This window comes from Leptosomus discolor, chromosome 25 (genome assembly GCF_034619465.1).
Source record: "Leptosomus discolor isolate bLepDis1 chromosome 25, bLepDis1.hap2, whole genome shotgun sequence".
Taxonomy (NCBI): Eukaryota; Metazoa; Chordata; class Aves; order Leptosomiformes; family Leptosomidae; genus Leptosomus; species Leptosomus discolor.
The window spans coordinates 6,410,171-6,425,792 of NC_141415.1; the positions used below are offsets into that span (position 1 = coordinate 6,410,171).

Genomic DNA, 15,622 nt, shown 5'->3' on the forward strand with positions numbered 1-15,622 from the left:
TAAGCCGTGAGAACAAAACAGCCGCCGAAAACTTGGCCGCCCACGCCCGCCGAAAGCACCGCGCGGAGCATCGCCGCTCCTTGGCAGGACGATTGACATCGTGTCCCCTTCTTGTCCCCCCACCCTGGGGGGGGGGGGGGGGCAGCGGCATGGCCTCGCCAGCAGCCCAAGGGCTGCTGGCGAGGCCATGCCGCTCCCCCCCCCCCCCAATAAAAAACACCCATCGCCCCCAAGGTGGTACCCAGCGAGATGCCAACCACCCCGCATCCCTCCCGCCCCACCGCAGGGCTGGGGGGCCCCCCCCCCAGCACCGTGTGGTCCCCAAGAAGCCGAGCTGGGTGGGGAAACACACACGATGGCACCTCCGCAAGCGCCGGGATTGGGATGGGGTCCCCACCCTTGGGGGGGGGGGGTAAAGTGAACCCGCTTGGTGAGTGGGTGACCAGCCAGGGTGCAGACCCCCCCCCTCCTCTCTCCGGGTTGGGGGACAGGAAGGGGTGACCTCGAGCGAGTCACACCTGGTAAACAAGAAGGTGGCGAAGGCTGAAATAAAAGCAGGAACCGCAGGTGTAGCCGCCATCGCCGGCGGGCTGGGGGGGGGGGGAACGTGGGTTGAGGGGGGCCCTGGCACGACCCCAGCAACCACTCGGCACCCCTCTTTGCCGCAGGGTTGGGGTGAGGGTAGCTGGGGAGGGGAGCAAGGGACGGGGGTGTCCCAGCGCAGCCTCGTTGGCAAAGGAGGCGGTGAGCACGGCGGCAGCCCCGGCACGGGCACCCGTGGGTGTAAGATTGATTAAAAGCCACAAAAATCCCACCAAAACGGCGGCAAGCAGAAGGGCAGCGAGGGGGTACGGGGCTGGTGGGGAAGCAAGGGGGGGTGCTCTGACCCCCTGCACAAAATCCCCCGGCTTTTCGCACTGCGTCACCCCTGGATGGCGGCGGTGATAACCTGGGGACGGATCCTGCAAAGCACCCCCTGGCCCTGCACCTTTCCAGCATCCCCCAACCCCAGGCACCCCCCACTCTGCTCCCCCCCCTCCTGGGACTTGGTTCCTGGCTTTTCCCCAGCCCCCTCCCAAGAAGCACAAGTGGAACAGCCGAGACCTCGGAAAAGACCAAAAAAAAAAGGGACAAAACCAAGAAAAGAAACACACAGACACAAAAAGAGGGGGCCCGAGGGACCCCCACCCTGCTTGTGCCGCGGCGGCGTGCTGACTGATTCGGTAAAAGCCAGCCAGAAAAGTCACCCGGAGATGGAAAGCGCCGATAAGGCACCTTTCACACCAAAAAAAGAGTGGTGGAGAGAGGCGGGTTACAAAAAAGAGCCATATTTACAAGAAATGACCGGGCAGGGAAAGGCTGTGCCCAGGGGTGGGGGGGAAAGGCGCCCCCAGGCCTGGGGAGGATGAGGGGTGCAGAGCCAGTCGTGCCTCAGTTTCCCCATCCTGACCTGGGGAAGTTTGGCTTAAAAACGAGGTGGGTTTGGGAAATGATCTTGTCTCTACATTCGGAGTTTTATTTCCCGGTGGGGGCTGGGTATTGTGGGCAGGGGGATGGGGACAGGGGGGGACCCACCGTGGGACGGATAGCACGGGCGAGTGTGCTCGGCTCTCCCGGCCACGGCGGGGCTGAGCTTTGTGAGAAATCAAGTGAATTAAGGGGAGGCAGCGTGGGGGGGGGTTATCCAGGAACCCCCCCGGGATGCGCGGTGCAGAGGTGGGGCCGCAGCCCCCAAGGATGCCGGCACGGATACGGCCAACACCCCCCCCCCCCCCCCCCCCGAGCCCCGTGCGCTGATTTACGCCGGGAAGACAAGAAACGGCGACAGCATCCAACACCTCGGGAAAAAAGAAGGGGGGAACATCCCCCCCCTCCAAGCCCCCAACACCCCAGCACCTTCCCGGCCCCCCGTGCCAGGCGGTTTCCCACGCGTCACCTTTTATCTGTCCACAGCTCGGCACGGGCTGCCGGCCCCGGCACGGCGCAGCCCGACGTGCCCGCAGGAGCCGCGATGCCAACCCGGCGTGTCCTGCCCGGCATCACGGTCTGGGGCAGGGGGGGGACACACACACAAACACGCACACGGTGACACAGGGGTGCGAAGTCCCGCCGCCGCATCCCGGCAGCGCCGCACGCGCGAGGCCGAACCGGCGAGGCCGGCGGGGTAACGAGGCTGGTGCCTAATTAAACAGGTCACGGAGGGGTTGTTTTTAGGGAAAGGCTCAGCACCGGTGCGGAGCTGCTCCGCACACCCCGATGCCACGCTCGGCGCTGGGGAAGAGTTGTGGGGTGCAGCTGTGGGTGCCAAATCCCCAAATCCGGGGGGCTCCATCCCTGTCCCAGCGCCGCGCGGTGCCTGGGGGTGCCCTGATGGAACCCCCGGGAGCTCACGGCTGCGGCGAGGGGGGGAGGCCAGGAAGAGGCACAAGGGCTGGAGAAGGGATTCCCGGCACCGACACCGCGATGACTCCGCACCCCGTTCCCCAATTGCCAAAAGAAATCCTCCGGCAGGGGTTTGGCGCAGAGCTGGGATAAAGGGCAGCCAGCGGTGCCGAGCAGCCTGGACGTGCTCCTGGTGCTGCCCGGGGCAGCCAGGCTGGTGTCCCGCCGCCTGGCACGGCGGCATGGCACAGTTTGGTGCTGTGCGGTGCCGCACGGCAGCCACAAGCCGTCAGTGCCCTCTGGAGGCAGCGGCACACTCGTCGAGCCGTCACCGCCCAGTCTGTCCAGTGCCGGACACCGGACTGTGGCCACCCCGTGCTTGGAGTCCAGTTCAACTCCAAACTCCCCGGGGGCTCAGCAGGGTGCTTTTGGGGGGCAGGATCCCACCTGCCCGCAGCGCTTCCATGCGGAGAAGCCCCCAGGGACCCTGCCCAAAAAGGAGGTCCTGTCCCACCCGCCCGGGACACCCTGGATGTGAAGCCCAGTGGTGCCCCAGCAGCGTCCCACGTGCCCCCATCCCTCCCTGCCAGGGTAGGGACTCCCCTCAGGGTGGGGACCCCCCCTGACACTGAAGCCCAGCCCTCCTCCCAGTCCACCCCCGGCACTTACTGGTCGTCGCCCACCTTCTTCACCCAGGCCATGTCCCGCTCCGACTGGTCCTGGGGAGAGCGGACATCCCGTCAGCACCCAGACTCCCATCCACCGGGGATGGGGGGGGTGGGGGTCCCACGCAGCCGGACCCCTGCCCCGTACCTGCTCCCGGGTGTCCTGCAGGTGCTTCAGCTCCGCCTGCAGCCGCTCGCACTCGGCCTTGAGATGCTCCTCGCGGTGCTGGGCGCGCTGGGTCTCCTGCCGCGCCGCCTCCAGCTCAGCCTCCAGCCCCCGGCTCTGCCAGCCCCCGGCACGCTCCAGCACTGCGGGCAGGGCACGGCTCAGCCCCCCCCCCCCCCCCAGCACGCAGTCCTTGGGGGGGATGCCAGGGGGGATGTCCCACAGGGTGGTGGTGGGGTGTCTTACCGTGGGTCAGGCTGGGGTTGGGGTGCAGGGCGAGGAAAGGCACCTCCTGGCCGGGCAGCGGGGTGCCCAGCCCCGGGAAGGTGCCGCCGTCGCGCTGCGCAGCTGCTGCTCCAAGCTCCGGATTCGGCTCAGGTGCGTCTCCACCAGCGCCCGCTGCCCGGGGAGGGGGAGAGGGTTGAGCCCCACCAGCGCCGCACCCCGTCCTTGGGGGTCATCCTGCTCCCCGCCCCCCCTTTCCCCGGCAGACGCGGCGCTTGGGGTCCCCGTGGAGCTGGTGGCCATCATGGAGGGGTGATGGGGGGGATCTGTCCCCAGCACGTGGCCATACCCAGAAGAGGGTGGCACAGCAGGGGTGGCCCACCCTGGGGTGGCACAGCGTCGCGCTGGATGGGGCAAGTGGAAGCTGGGGGTGTCTGGCTGATCCCGAGCACAGGGTGTCGGGATGGGGGACATGCACCACGCCGGAGGCAGGAGCATCCCTCGGCGAGGCGGGAAGAGACAGGGATAAAGCCGAGCCGTGTGCGTCACTACAGCCCCCAACGTGGTCGTACCGAGCAGCCCCCCAGCCCTGCACCCCCACCGAGTCCCGGCAGCGGCACCAGTGGCCCCACGGGAGAGAGAAGCCACTTGCCCAGCTGCTGTCCCCCCGCCAGCAGCGCCCACCATCTCTCCCAGCTCCGTCTCCAGGTCAGCCTTCTCCACGCACAGCTTCTCGTAGGCCTGGATCATCTCCTCCAGCTGCTCCTCCCGCTCTTTGCTCTTCTGGAGCTGCCAAGGAGGTGTGGGGGGTGGGTGGGTGGGCAGCTCGGGGACCCCCCCCCGTCCCCCAGCCCCACCGGCCCCACTCACCTCGTGCTGGAACTGGTTGAGCTGCTGTTGCAGCGACGCCTTCTCGCTCTTGAGCAGCGACGTCTCCTTGGCCTCGTAGAGGGAGAAGATGTGCTCCTCCCCGAACTCGCCGATCAGCGGGTACTGCGGCCGGCGGGCAGAGGCATCAGCGGGGACCCCCGGCCCCGTGCCTCCCACCCACCCACCCCCGGTCCCTCACCTTGACCTCGTACATCTTGAGCCGGCGCTTGAGCGTGGAGTTCTCCCTCTCCAGCCCCGTCAGCCGGTTCTTGATGTCGTCGTAGGCGGTGATGAGGGCGAAGTGGGAGGCCGAGCACATCTCACCCGAGAGGTCGGTGTTGGGGCTGTCGAGCCAGTCCTCGTCTGGCCCCAGCGCCTCCTGCGTCAGGATGCTGATGTCGTCCTCGAACATGGAGTCCATGTCCTGCCTGGGGGACGGACGGACGGACGGACAGACAGAGAGGCACTGGTGACCCTGTGGCAGGGATGAACCCAGCCAGCGGCAGCCCAAAGCTTCCCCAGAGCAGGATCTGGCCTGGGGTAGAGGGAGCCGTGGATCAGCCCTATTCCCAAAGCCCCCCCCCAGAGCAGGATCTGGCCTGGGGCAGAGGAAGCCGTGGATCAGCCCCCTCCCCAAAGCCCGGCGCGGGGTCTGCAGGAGCTCGGCGTGTCCCAAAGGCGAAGGGCGACGGAGGAAGGATGGTCCCGGGAGCCACCACGGGCAGCGGCTCCAACCCTGCAGCGTCCCCCGGGGTGGTGGGGTGACACCGGCTTCTGCCCCCGCCAGGGGAAGCAGAGGGAATGGGGGTCCCGGCAGCCCCCACAGCAGGGCCCATCGCCCCCCGGGAGGAGGGCAGGACCCGGGGTGGCAACGAGCATCCCCGGCAGAGCAGCCCTGGGGGGGGGACACGGTGACTTTCCCCACGTCCCCCTGGGAGCAAGCGCCAGAAATAGAGGCCGGTGCCGTTGCCTCCCGCCCCACGCCGCACGGGAGCCGCTTCCCACCCTCCCACGCTCCCGCGGCGGCACGCAGCCCGCGCCGTGCCCTATATACCGGTGCTGCCGCTCGCCCCCCCCCCCCGGGAGCCACCTGCCTCACGGCACAGCCCCGAGCTGGCACCAGCGGGGGGCCCGATCCTGCCCGACCCGCTCTGCCACACCGCCCAGCACCGCAGGGTGTGTTCCCGCTCGAGGATTTGGAGCAGTCGAGCCTCCCAATAAGCCGCTGCCACCGGTGGCCCTGCGGTGGCCGTCGGGCCGTTTGGCCCAGCCCGGTGGGGACAACGCGCCTCGCGCCGGCGAGGAGGCAGCGACTTGGGGTGCTGAGCGCCGGCACCCACACGGGGTGCTCTGGCACTGTCCCCACGTCCCAAAGCGGGGACCCCCGGGGTGGCCACCGGCCGCACGCAGCCTCGCCGGCTCAGGCAGCCATCTGGGAGCTGCTGCCGCACAAATAATTCATAGCGCGAAGCCGGGAGAGGGAGGTGATTTCTGCAGGGTGACAGCCCAGCCCCCCCCAAATCTGCTGCCAGAGCCTGGGGCCAGCGCTGGTACCCCCCCAGACCCTCTCTGCCCTGGGTGGGCAGGGCCCCCCCACTTCCAGCTGCTCCTGCAGCTCCAGCTCGGCCGGGGTCGGATGGTCGGGGGCTGCTTCAGCCGCACGTTTCACAGCCACCGGTGGGATGAGGAGCACAGAACAGGGACAAAACCCCCAGCACCGCGCCCCCTGCTCTGTTCCCCACCCTGTGACGGTCTTAAATCGTGGTCATGGAGGGGACTCACCTCTGCTCAGCAGGGAGGGCACCGTCATCATCATCATCCCCCCTGGGGAAACTGAGGCACCTCTGTAAGCCAAGACGAGACTCCCCAAGTCCCCGGTGACCCCCTCAAAGTAAGACCCCAGGAGTCCTGGCTTGTAGGGCTGGTGGGTGCCCAGACCCATGCCCAGGCCCTGCCTGGGTGACCTGGGGGCACCACACAGGCAGATGGGCAGCTTTTGATGCCAACCAGGGACGGGACCCTCTGCCTCTCAGACACACGGGGCTCAGCAGCAGCTCTGCACCCGCGACCTGGCCCAGAGTCCCCTGGCCTGGCTCTGTCGCTCCCCAAAGTACCGTGCCTCAGTTTCCCCATCTGTACCATACCATGACACCTGCCTTGCAGCGGGCCCCGGGCGCGGGGCGAGGCGGTGCGGGCTGGGCAGGGCTGCGGCGCAGGCACGCGTGTCTCAGACGTGGGCAGGGAGCCGCGGCGGGCAGGCGCTCGGGAGATCAGCCACGAGAGGGTCAGCGGGAGACGGCAGCGCTGTCATTAGGCTCCAGGGGCAACGGCGGAGGTCCCCCACGGCACCGCACCAGCTACGCTCGCTCCCCTCCGCGTTCCCAGCCACTGGCCCCTCCTCGAGGCCTACAAATGCCTTTAAAAAGAGCAAAAATGAGGCTGCAGCTCCCCAGCACCGGGACGCTGCGGGAGGGCTCGGCCGGTAAGCGGCAGCTCACCGCCCCGGTGTGCCAGCGGGGATGGGAACAGGCTGTGCCGGGCAGCGGGTGCCACCGGGGTGCCAGCAGCCAGCATTTGGGGGGGAGGCTGGACGCAGAGTTCACCCCCCCCTCCTCGCCCCCCCCAACACAGCCCCGCTTTGGGGGGGTCTGGGAGGATGCGCTCGGTGGGACCCAGCTCCAGCGCAGCCCAGGGTGGCCGTCCCCAGCCACGCACCCCCTGCCCCGGGGGGGCTGCGGGCGGGACGAGCCCCCTCCTCATTGCTGGGTGCTCCCCCACTGCCGGAGGGGGGGGGGGCTGTGGGGAGGGGGCTGGGGGTGCGATGCCGCCACCAGGGCCCCGAGCGACAGCAGACGGGCTGCAAAGCCGCCGTGGAAACCGGCGTGGAAAGGGGGTCGGGAGCGAACGTGCCCCCCGACCCCCGGAGCGGGGCCCGGACAGGCGGGTGAGCCCGGGCGGGGGGCGCGGGCACCGGCGGGCGGGGCGGGGAGGGGGCGGGAGGGGTGGGGGGGGGGTGGGGGCACGGACAGGCCCGGCCTGCGGCGGCTCCGGCACCTCCGGTAAACCCACCCCGAGCGCCCCCGGCCTGGTACCACCCGCCCCTCCTGCGTCCAGAACCGGTGTCGCACCGCCCCGGGGGGGGGGGGGGGTGTCACCGGGCAGGGGACGGGGAGGGGGGTCGGAGACGCGGGAGGGGACCGGGATGGAGCCGGGGATGGGGATAGGGATGGGGGTAGGGATGGAGCCCGGGATGGGGATGGAGATAGCGATGGGGATGGAGCCCGGGATGGGGATGGAGCCGCGGGGGAGGGCGGCGGGGGGAGATGGGACAGGGGCCGCGATGGGGCCGGAGGAGGCAGGCCCGGGTAGGGCGGGGGCAGCCCGGTTCTCCCCCCCCCCCCCCAACTCCCACCCCCGGCCCCGGCCCCGGTCCAGGCCCCGCACTCACCGGCGATGCGATGCGGAGCGATGCTGCTGCGGCGGCGGCGGCGGCGGCGCCCGCCGGGATGCGGCTGCTTCCCCGCCCCGGTGGGTCCCGCTCTCGGTCCCGGTCCCCGCCGCAGCCCCGGCCCCGATCGCCGTTTCTTCCGCTCCGGAGACACCGCGAAACCACGTGGGCACCGGGCGACCGCCAGCCCCTCCCCCCCCTGCCACGCACCGGTGCCGCCCCCGGGGCTGCCCACCCCCCCCCCCCCCCCACATCCCCACATCCCCCCCTCCCCTTCCCGGGGGTACGGCGGGTCCCCGGGATGCTCCGGGGGACACACACGGACACGCTGCCCCGTCTCCCCCTCCTGCAGCTCCCCCCGGAGCCGCCACCCCCTGCCCTACCCCGGGTGTGGCGGGGGGGACACACGCACCAGACCCCAAACCCCCTCCTGCGGCCGGGGACACCCCCCCCCCCCCCCCCCCCCGAAACGGGGCTGACCCCGGGGCTGGGGGGTTTCTGCCTTCCCGGGGGGTGATGGCAGAGCAGTCCCCAGCCACACGCCGTGGGGGCTGGGCTCGCCTCCCCTCCACCCCCCCCCGGGCCCCGAGAACATTTTATTCCCTGAATTGTTCTCTCGGAGCCGCTTCCATTATGGAATTACATTTTTTTTCCCCTTTGCTGCGCAGGGTTATTAATAGCTGCTCTCCTTTCGCCGGCGCTGCTGCTGCCGGGGGCTCTGCCGGCGAGGGCCGTGCTCTGGGGGGGGACAGAGCCCTGCAGCCCCCCGAGGTGTGTGTGTGTGGGGGGGCTTGCTGCCAGCCTGGCACCCGCAGCCCCCAAGGCCTGGATGGACAAACCCACGGCGCTGGAGGACCCCGACGCCACGAGCATCCCCGCCGAGGCCTCGTCCCAGCCCACCGAAGGACCCAGGGAAGGGAAGCAAAGCCCCAAGGATGGCGATCGGGGTGGGGTGGGGGGGGCTTCGCTCCTGCCCCGGGGACCAGCAGCGGAGGCAAACTGGGAGACGTCGGCGCGGTGCAATCCCGCATCCCGGCCATCTGCCTCCATCCCGCGACGCCTCGTGCTGAGCTGGGGGAAAAAGGTGTCGGCGCAAAACCAGGCGAAGGCGGCGCTTGGCTTCACCCAACCCCTGTCCCCCACCTCGGAGACCCGAAGGGAGCGAAGCCTCTGGCTGAGGAGCTCCCAGGGGCCCCCCGCCCCCCCGTCCTAGACCCCCCTTTCCTGGCACTACGTTTAGAGCAGCTGTATCATCACTCGGATGGAGCCCGGGCTGCGGCAGGAGAGCGCGGCGGTGATTCAGCGCGCGGAGCATCGCCGCGGGAGCGAGGCCGTCGTCGGCACGGCCGGACCCCCGCCCGCCCCGGGTTGGCATTGGCGGGTACCGCTCGTCGGATGCCGAGATGCCGGGTGATTCCCGCAGCTGGAGCAGGAGCCCGATGCCGCACCGGGGGGTTTCTGAGCCGAAAACGCAACGTGAGGCCCAGGAGGTTTTGGGGAGACCGATGCCAGGCGGGCACCGGGCTGCTCTGAGGCTTCGGTGAGCAAAGCGTGGCCATTTCCACCTGAATTTCTGCCGGGGAATCGGCTCGTTGCCTTTGGTGCCTGGTCTAGAGAAGAAAAACAGGTCTGGGGGGGGGTTGGGGGTGGCAGGGCTGGGCTGAAAGGCAGGAGAGCACCGCTGACCCCGGGGGAACCCCAGGGGTGCAGGCAGGGGCAGGCAGGAGCTGCGGGGCCGAGCTCTGCCGCAAACAGGGCCCCGGAAAAATCCCGAGTGCCAGCTCCGGCTTTGCTCACGCTGGCAGTTTGCTGCAAAGCGCTTTGAAGTGCAAATTAAGGTTTTTCCATCAGGTTCGGAAGTTAATTTTGACGCAAGGGAAACAGCACGGCTTCGGCCGCGGGATGGAGGCAGGCGTCGGGCCGGGGATGCGCAGCCTGGGCGGGGGGGGGGGACACGGCCCAACACCCCGCCGAGGGGCTGCACGCAGGGGACGGGGCACGGAAGTTCACCGTGCGTTGAGGACAAGCCCTCGCAGCCACCCCGGGAGCTGTCGCAGGGTCGGTGGCGGAGAGGAGGAAGGCAGAGGGAGACTTTGGAAGCAGGAGGAGCGACCCAAGCTCCTGCGATCGTCACTCGTGTATAGCCAGGCCTGGGGATTTGGGGTCCCCATGGCTCCCCTCCAGCCAACGCACCGTCTGGGACCACGGCTACGGGCAGAGCTGGATCAAGCCCGGCCACCCCACGGGATGCTCTGCTCTTCCCGAGGCTGCAGCTCTTCCCCTGCAGCAGACCCCTCGCCCTGGGGCAGCCGGAGGCGAGGGGAGCGCAGGGTGTCCCACCCTTACGACCTTTTCTCCTCCTTCCAACAGCTTCTGCAAAGTTTTAAGCCAAGAGCAGCACCAGGGAAGGCCCCTGGCCCACCCTCGTTGCTCTCTCGGGTGCCGAGGGAAGATCCTGCAACAGCAAGGGCGGGCTTGCAGCACCCCCAGACATTTGGGGTGCGGTGTGTGGAGAGATGCAATGCCCAGAGTGACAGGGACGGCCCTAAAGCCGCGTTTACAGCCACCTTTCACAGCAATTACTGCAAAACCAGGTAAAATCCCTACTTCCCAGCAGTGTCTGTGTGCAAACTCACCGGGCAGAGAGACGGCAAGTTCGTTGCTCTGCTCCGGGCAGTCGAGCCTGAAGCCAAAGGCACCAGCGGGCAGGGATGCAGGCAGGGATGCAGGCAGGGCTCCATGCACGCACCCCATCAAGCTTCACCTTTCATCTCCCGGCTTTGCTCGCAGCAGAGGAAACCCCAGCACCCACCTCCCTGTCCAGGAGCTCCGCTGGCTCCTCAGATGCTTCCAAATCCTGCTCAAACCCACGTTTCTCCAGCCCCTCCAACACTCCACGAGCCTCCGCTGCCTGCCCAGGTCGGTCCCTCGTGCTCCCTTCCCCACCCTGAGGCAGGGGCTGCCTCCTCCTGCATTTCCCAGCCTCTCTCCCAGATCCCCATCCTAAATCCGTCACTGAATTATTTAACTCTAACGCGTTTCGGGCACGCTCGAGGTCTCGGCTCATCGGCGCGCTGCCACAGCGCCTGCGGCAGGGAACGGCGGGGAGCCGGGGAAGAGGAGCAGGGGAAGAGCAACCTCTCCTGACCCCCAGCCTGCACGAACAGCCCGTGTTGCTCGGAGGCTGCAAACTCCCCGTGTTCACACAGGGCCCCAGCTGCGACAGAAACGCCAGCCGAACCCCAAAACGTCGCCTTCATCATCCTCAGCGACCGTCGCTCGTCTGTTGGCCCCATTAACCGCATTCAGCAGGAACGGAGGGACCCGTCAGACCCCTCAATCAAAGGCTTTACTTGCCCGAGCAACATTATTTATCGCATTTATGGTGGAGGCAGCGCTGGGCTCCTCGGTTTACTACCAATGGAAAAAATCAGCCTGGCGCCCTTTTGGCAGGGGACACTTAAAATCCCCCCCGGTGACCCCCAGCAGCGTTAGCCTGCAGCCACGTGAGCTTTTCCCTTCCACCCCCATCAGCTCGAGGCCGAGCAGTGACTTCGTCCGTCGGTCCCTGCTCGCAGCCGGGGTCTAACGCGGGAACCCAAAGCTCCGTCCCCACCAGCAGCCGCCGACACGGCTGCGGAAGCTCCATCGCCAGCAGAGGGGTCAGAGCGGGGCAGGGGCATCCGTACGGAGCGAACCTCATCGCCCTGCCCCGTCGAGTGGGAACCCTCAGACCATTTCCCGCTCGGCTTGATCCGGATCAGCACCGGCTTGAAAGAAGAGCCCCGCGCGTTCAAAACGCCGGCACTGATCTCATCTCCCACCGGCACAAGGCATCCCTGGGGGGGGGGGGCTGGAGGCCTCTTCGGGCTCCCCGGGGGTGTCTGAGCACCCTCACCCCCGTGCATTCGGTGCAAAAGCTGCAGGAACGCTCCCAGCCCGGTGCTCGCAGCGATGGGGGCTGCCATCCAGCAACGGGGACCGGCACAGCACGCTCTGAGCTTCCCCAGAGCCACGTCTCCGAGCACGGAGTGGCTTCGCTAAAACAGCTACGCACGCTTGGTGCGGGAACGGGGGACGTTAGCCGGCACCGGCGAGCTGCAGCGGTGGAACTCGGCGCCCATTTCTCACCGTAGGCTCGAGCTCAGCCCGGCAGGACACGAGTGAAAGGCTGCGAGTCCTCGCACAACCCTGCTGCTGCCTGATCCCCTGTCCCGGCCCTGGGAGCAACAAGTGGAGGAGGATACAGGGGATTATAAGCGAGAGGAAAGCTGCATCCTGTGACCAGAGAGCGTAAAACCCTGTAAGTCCCCGCGCCGGAGCCTGTCCCTGATAAGCACGGCCCTTCCCTAATCGCCCTGATCCTGGCTCAGCACCCACGCAGCGCACCCAGCGGGGAGGCCGGGCGTCTCCCAGCTGGACTCGCCGGTATTTCGGTGGTGGCGGGGCAGCCCCGCGTCCCCGCCGGGCGAGGGGGCAGGAGCGATGCCGGGGTAGCCGCGCGGCGCCCGGGTTTGGCAGGGGGGATGCTCCCCATGGCGGGGAAGCGCCGTTTCCTCCAGCGCACCCCAGCAGCCGACACAGTTCACGGTGCAAAACCGCCCGCTCCGCTCGCAGGCAGCCCCTCGACAACTGGGGAGAAGAGCTGGAAAATTAAGGTCCCCTCAGGTGGAAAGTTTCATTCAGAGCGGTGACACCAGCTACGCTGACCCCCCCCCCCCGTCCCCCTGCGCTGCCATTGTGCCACCCCCCCACGGGTGGGGAACTGCCGCGTTCGGCAAGCGCCGGCGGTGCCAGACAGCGGCTGCGAGCTCCGGCACCGAGGGCGCCGAGGCCACCGCGTCGGCGCCGAGGCCACCGCATCGCCTCCGAGGCTCGAAAATCAAGTTGGTGGTTGGTTTTTTTTTTCCCCCCAAAAGGGTGGAGGGAAATCGGGTTTTCTCCTCTCCCTGTAGGGATGAAGCCGTTTGGGGGGGAGCTCGGGACATCCCCTCGAGCCCCCCGTCGCCAGAAAGATGCTAAATAATAAAACCCACCGTTGCGGGGGGAAGGGAAAGAGACCGAGCTCCTGCTCCCAGAAATAGTTCTGTACGGCCCCGCTATCCCCGGGTGCCGGAGTGGCACATATGGCTGATGACACACTGCTGTCACCTCCGGCTCCCCCAAAGAGGAAACGGGCGCTCGTCACTCATTGAGCGCACACCCACACAGTCTCTCCGAGCCACCGCGGCGGGGGAAGAGACGCTGGCAGGAGGAGACGCGGCAGGCTCTGGGAAAATGAAGCAGCGAAAAAAAAAAGAAACCCACCCCAAAACGCAGAGCAACAGTAAGGAAAACAAAAATAAAGTGGCTTTTTTTGGTTATTAGTTAGGAGGTAAATAAATGGGTCCTACCGATTTGTTAGGGATTGGGTCCTTTCCAGCGGTTCTTACCGGTGGGGAGGTGACGGCGCTGGGGTGTCGCGGTCTGCGCGCCCGGGAGGCAGGTGAGCGCCGAAACGCCGGCTCCTTCGCTAGGTACGGCTGGCAAAGCGACAAAATAAGTTAATAAAGGGACTTGGTTGGGAGGTAAAATCTCAGGGTCGCAGGAAGGGGCGCTTTTGGAGACGAAAGCAGACGAGTTCCGAGGGAAAGGGCGCGACCGCGCCACCCCGTCCCCATCGCGCGGCGCTGCCCGGCCCAGGCTGGCAGCCGAGGGAGGCTCTGCCGAGACGAGCGTGTTGTGCCGGCGCTGAAACGGCGCTTGGAGGCAGAAAAAAAGAAATCATTAAAAAGAAAAATAATCAAGGATTTATTCTATGGATGAACTCTGCCAAGCAGGGAAACCAGCTCTTCAGAAAATCCGGCGTTCGGCCCTTCGCCAGCAGCGGCGGGACCGAGGGGTGAGGGGGGTGCTCAGGCACAGCCTGTGCTGCCACGGTGGCTTCGGAGGAGTGAAACAACCCCCCATCCCAAAAAAAAACCCCGACAAAAAGCCCCAAAACAAAGAGGACAGACACAAGGTTTGTTTCCACTACTGTCTCAGTGTACTTTATTCTCCTGCTGTCTACAGCTGAACAGCCACACAGGACAGAAACAGGTAGCACTGAGGAATGATCAGATTTCTTCCCTCCACGCCCCCTCCCCAACTTCAGGAATGGCTTTTTTCTTTTTTTATCATATTTTTTTTTTCTAGGAAATCCCACCCCACCTCGAGAAACAAAATAAAAAGAAAAGGCATTACTAGAAATGTGACCCAGGCCTCTTCCCCGCTCCGTGCTCCGGAGCTGGCTGGCTCTCCCAGTTCACAGAGCTCCCTCCTCTCCTCTCAACACCTGGGATTTTTTTTTTTTTTTCATTTTATTTTATTTATTATTCTTTTTTTTATTTATTTATTTTTTTTTGTACACTGGTTCAAAGTCGGCACTTCGACTGCAATCTGAACCCAGCACTGAAAGGCACATATCTGATACCCTGTACAAGAGCTAGTGTGGATGCTGCAGTGCAGATGGGCAACGAAAGTGGACTCCACTGTAATGGATCCCAGGATCAGACCGGGAAAAGGAAATCGGGGAATAAAGCAGAGCCTTGCCTGCTTTTTAGAACGAAAAAAAAAAGAAAGAAAAAAAAAAAGAAAAGAAAAAAAATACTGGCTAAGGTTTTCTACTCTCCCTCCCACAAGCAGCTTTTAAAAATGCCCATGGTTAAACTGCAGATTCAAATGCTGGTAGTTATCAACAGCTGCATTAATAAAAATGAAATGAAAAATAGTCTCAAAACCCTGCACCTCCTCCGGTTTTTCTTGGCTTTATTGCTGACGCTCTAGGATAAGCAAGGGACTATTCCTCAAAAGCAAAAGTCTCACTGAAGAGGAAACGAGAGATTCTGATCCTTCATGTGAAAAAGACGACGGCGCGGGAGCGGGGAAGCAGTCAACAGCCGATTCACGTCTGAGTTGCCCATCAGACTGTCACTACTCTAGCGAAAAAAAAATCATCATCATCATCGTTAAGGGGTTCCCCTTGTACTGGAAAGACCAAGAATACAAAAAGGAAGTATTGGGGAATGTTTGACACCATTTTATTAATCTTCAACTGCAGTGGAAAAATATAACCTTTTACAAGTGCCGTCTTGTGTAAGCTCAAGTCAGTATATATATATTTTATATAAATTTCTTTTTTTCCTTTTTTTTTGTTTTTGAAGTGCAGCAAGAGACCAATAACCACATTAAATTTGATCAAATAAAGAGCACAAAAGGCCAAGCAGTTTCCAAATGGCATTTTATCAGATTTTGTTTGAACATTGAATTTATCCTCATTTTGCAATCCAAAATATTACCTGAAGTTTTATTTTGTTTTTCAACTCTTTGGCACAATTTTTGTGGGTGTTCGGGCTGCTACAGTACAAGTCAGGAGAGATCTTTCCCTTTGCGTTCTCACTGCCAATTCGGAGCACTTAAACGTCGGTAGGTTTTTTTTCGGTTTGTGTTTGCTAAGCCTGAAACCTTGTTTGACAATTTATTTCTATTCCCTCTAACGCAAGAGTTTTTTTGTTTTGTTTTGTTTTTCCCCCATTTCTACATTCACAGTTGAACAATATTAAGGAAGGAAAGGCGCTTTGATGAAACGAGATCATGAAAAGCGTCACTCAGAACGGGAGCTCTGAACATTCGTCAGTGTTTCCCTAAAATAAAAAGCCCTAAAGAGCGACTTTCCTTTTTTTTTTTTTCTTTTTTTTTCCTTTTTTTTTTTTTTCCTTTTTTTTTTCTTTTTTAATTCCTCTTTTCTTTTTTACATCTCTTACGCTGCATCAGTAGACTGAACTTCGGTTAGTTTATGAAATGCAACAGCTAACCCTTTTTTTTTGTGGGTTTTTTTTGTTTGGTTTT

The 15,622-nt window shown here is 64.0% G+C and overlaps 1 protein-coding gene across 1 annotated transcript in view; it reads right to left on the reverse strand.

The window, feature by feature from the left end:
- TBKBP1 (TBK1 binding protein 1) overlaps window positions 1-4,729 on the reverse strand; it is an 8,706-nt gene extending 3,977 nt beyond the window's left edge. Inside the window, 7 exon segments of the mRNA XM_086478087.1 lie at window positions 3,052-3,101; window positions 3,196-3,356; window positions 3,460-3,558; window positions 3,561-3,612; window positions 4,123-4,227; window positions 4,309-4,431; window positions 4,508-4,729. Coding sequence (XP_086334213.1) covers window positions 3,052-3,101; window positions 3,196-3,356; window positions 3,460-3,558; window positions 3,561-3,612; window positions 4,123-4,227; window positions 4,309-4,431; window positions 4,508-4,729 — 812 coding nt within the window.
- Between the last annotated feature and the right edge of the window lie 10,893 nt (window positions 4,730-15,622).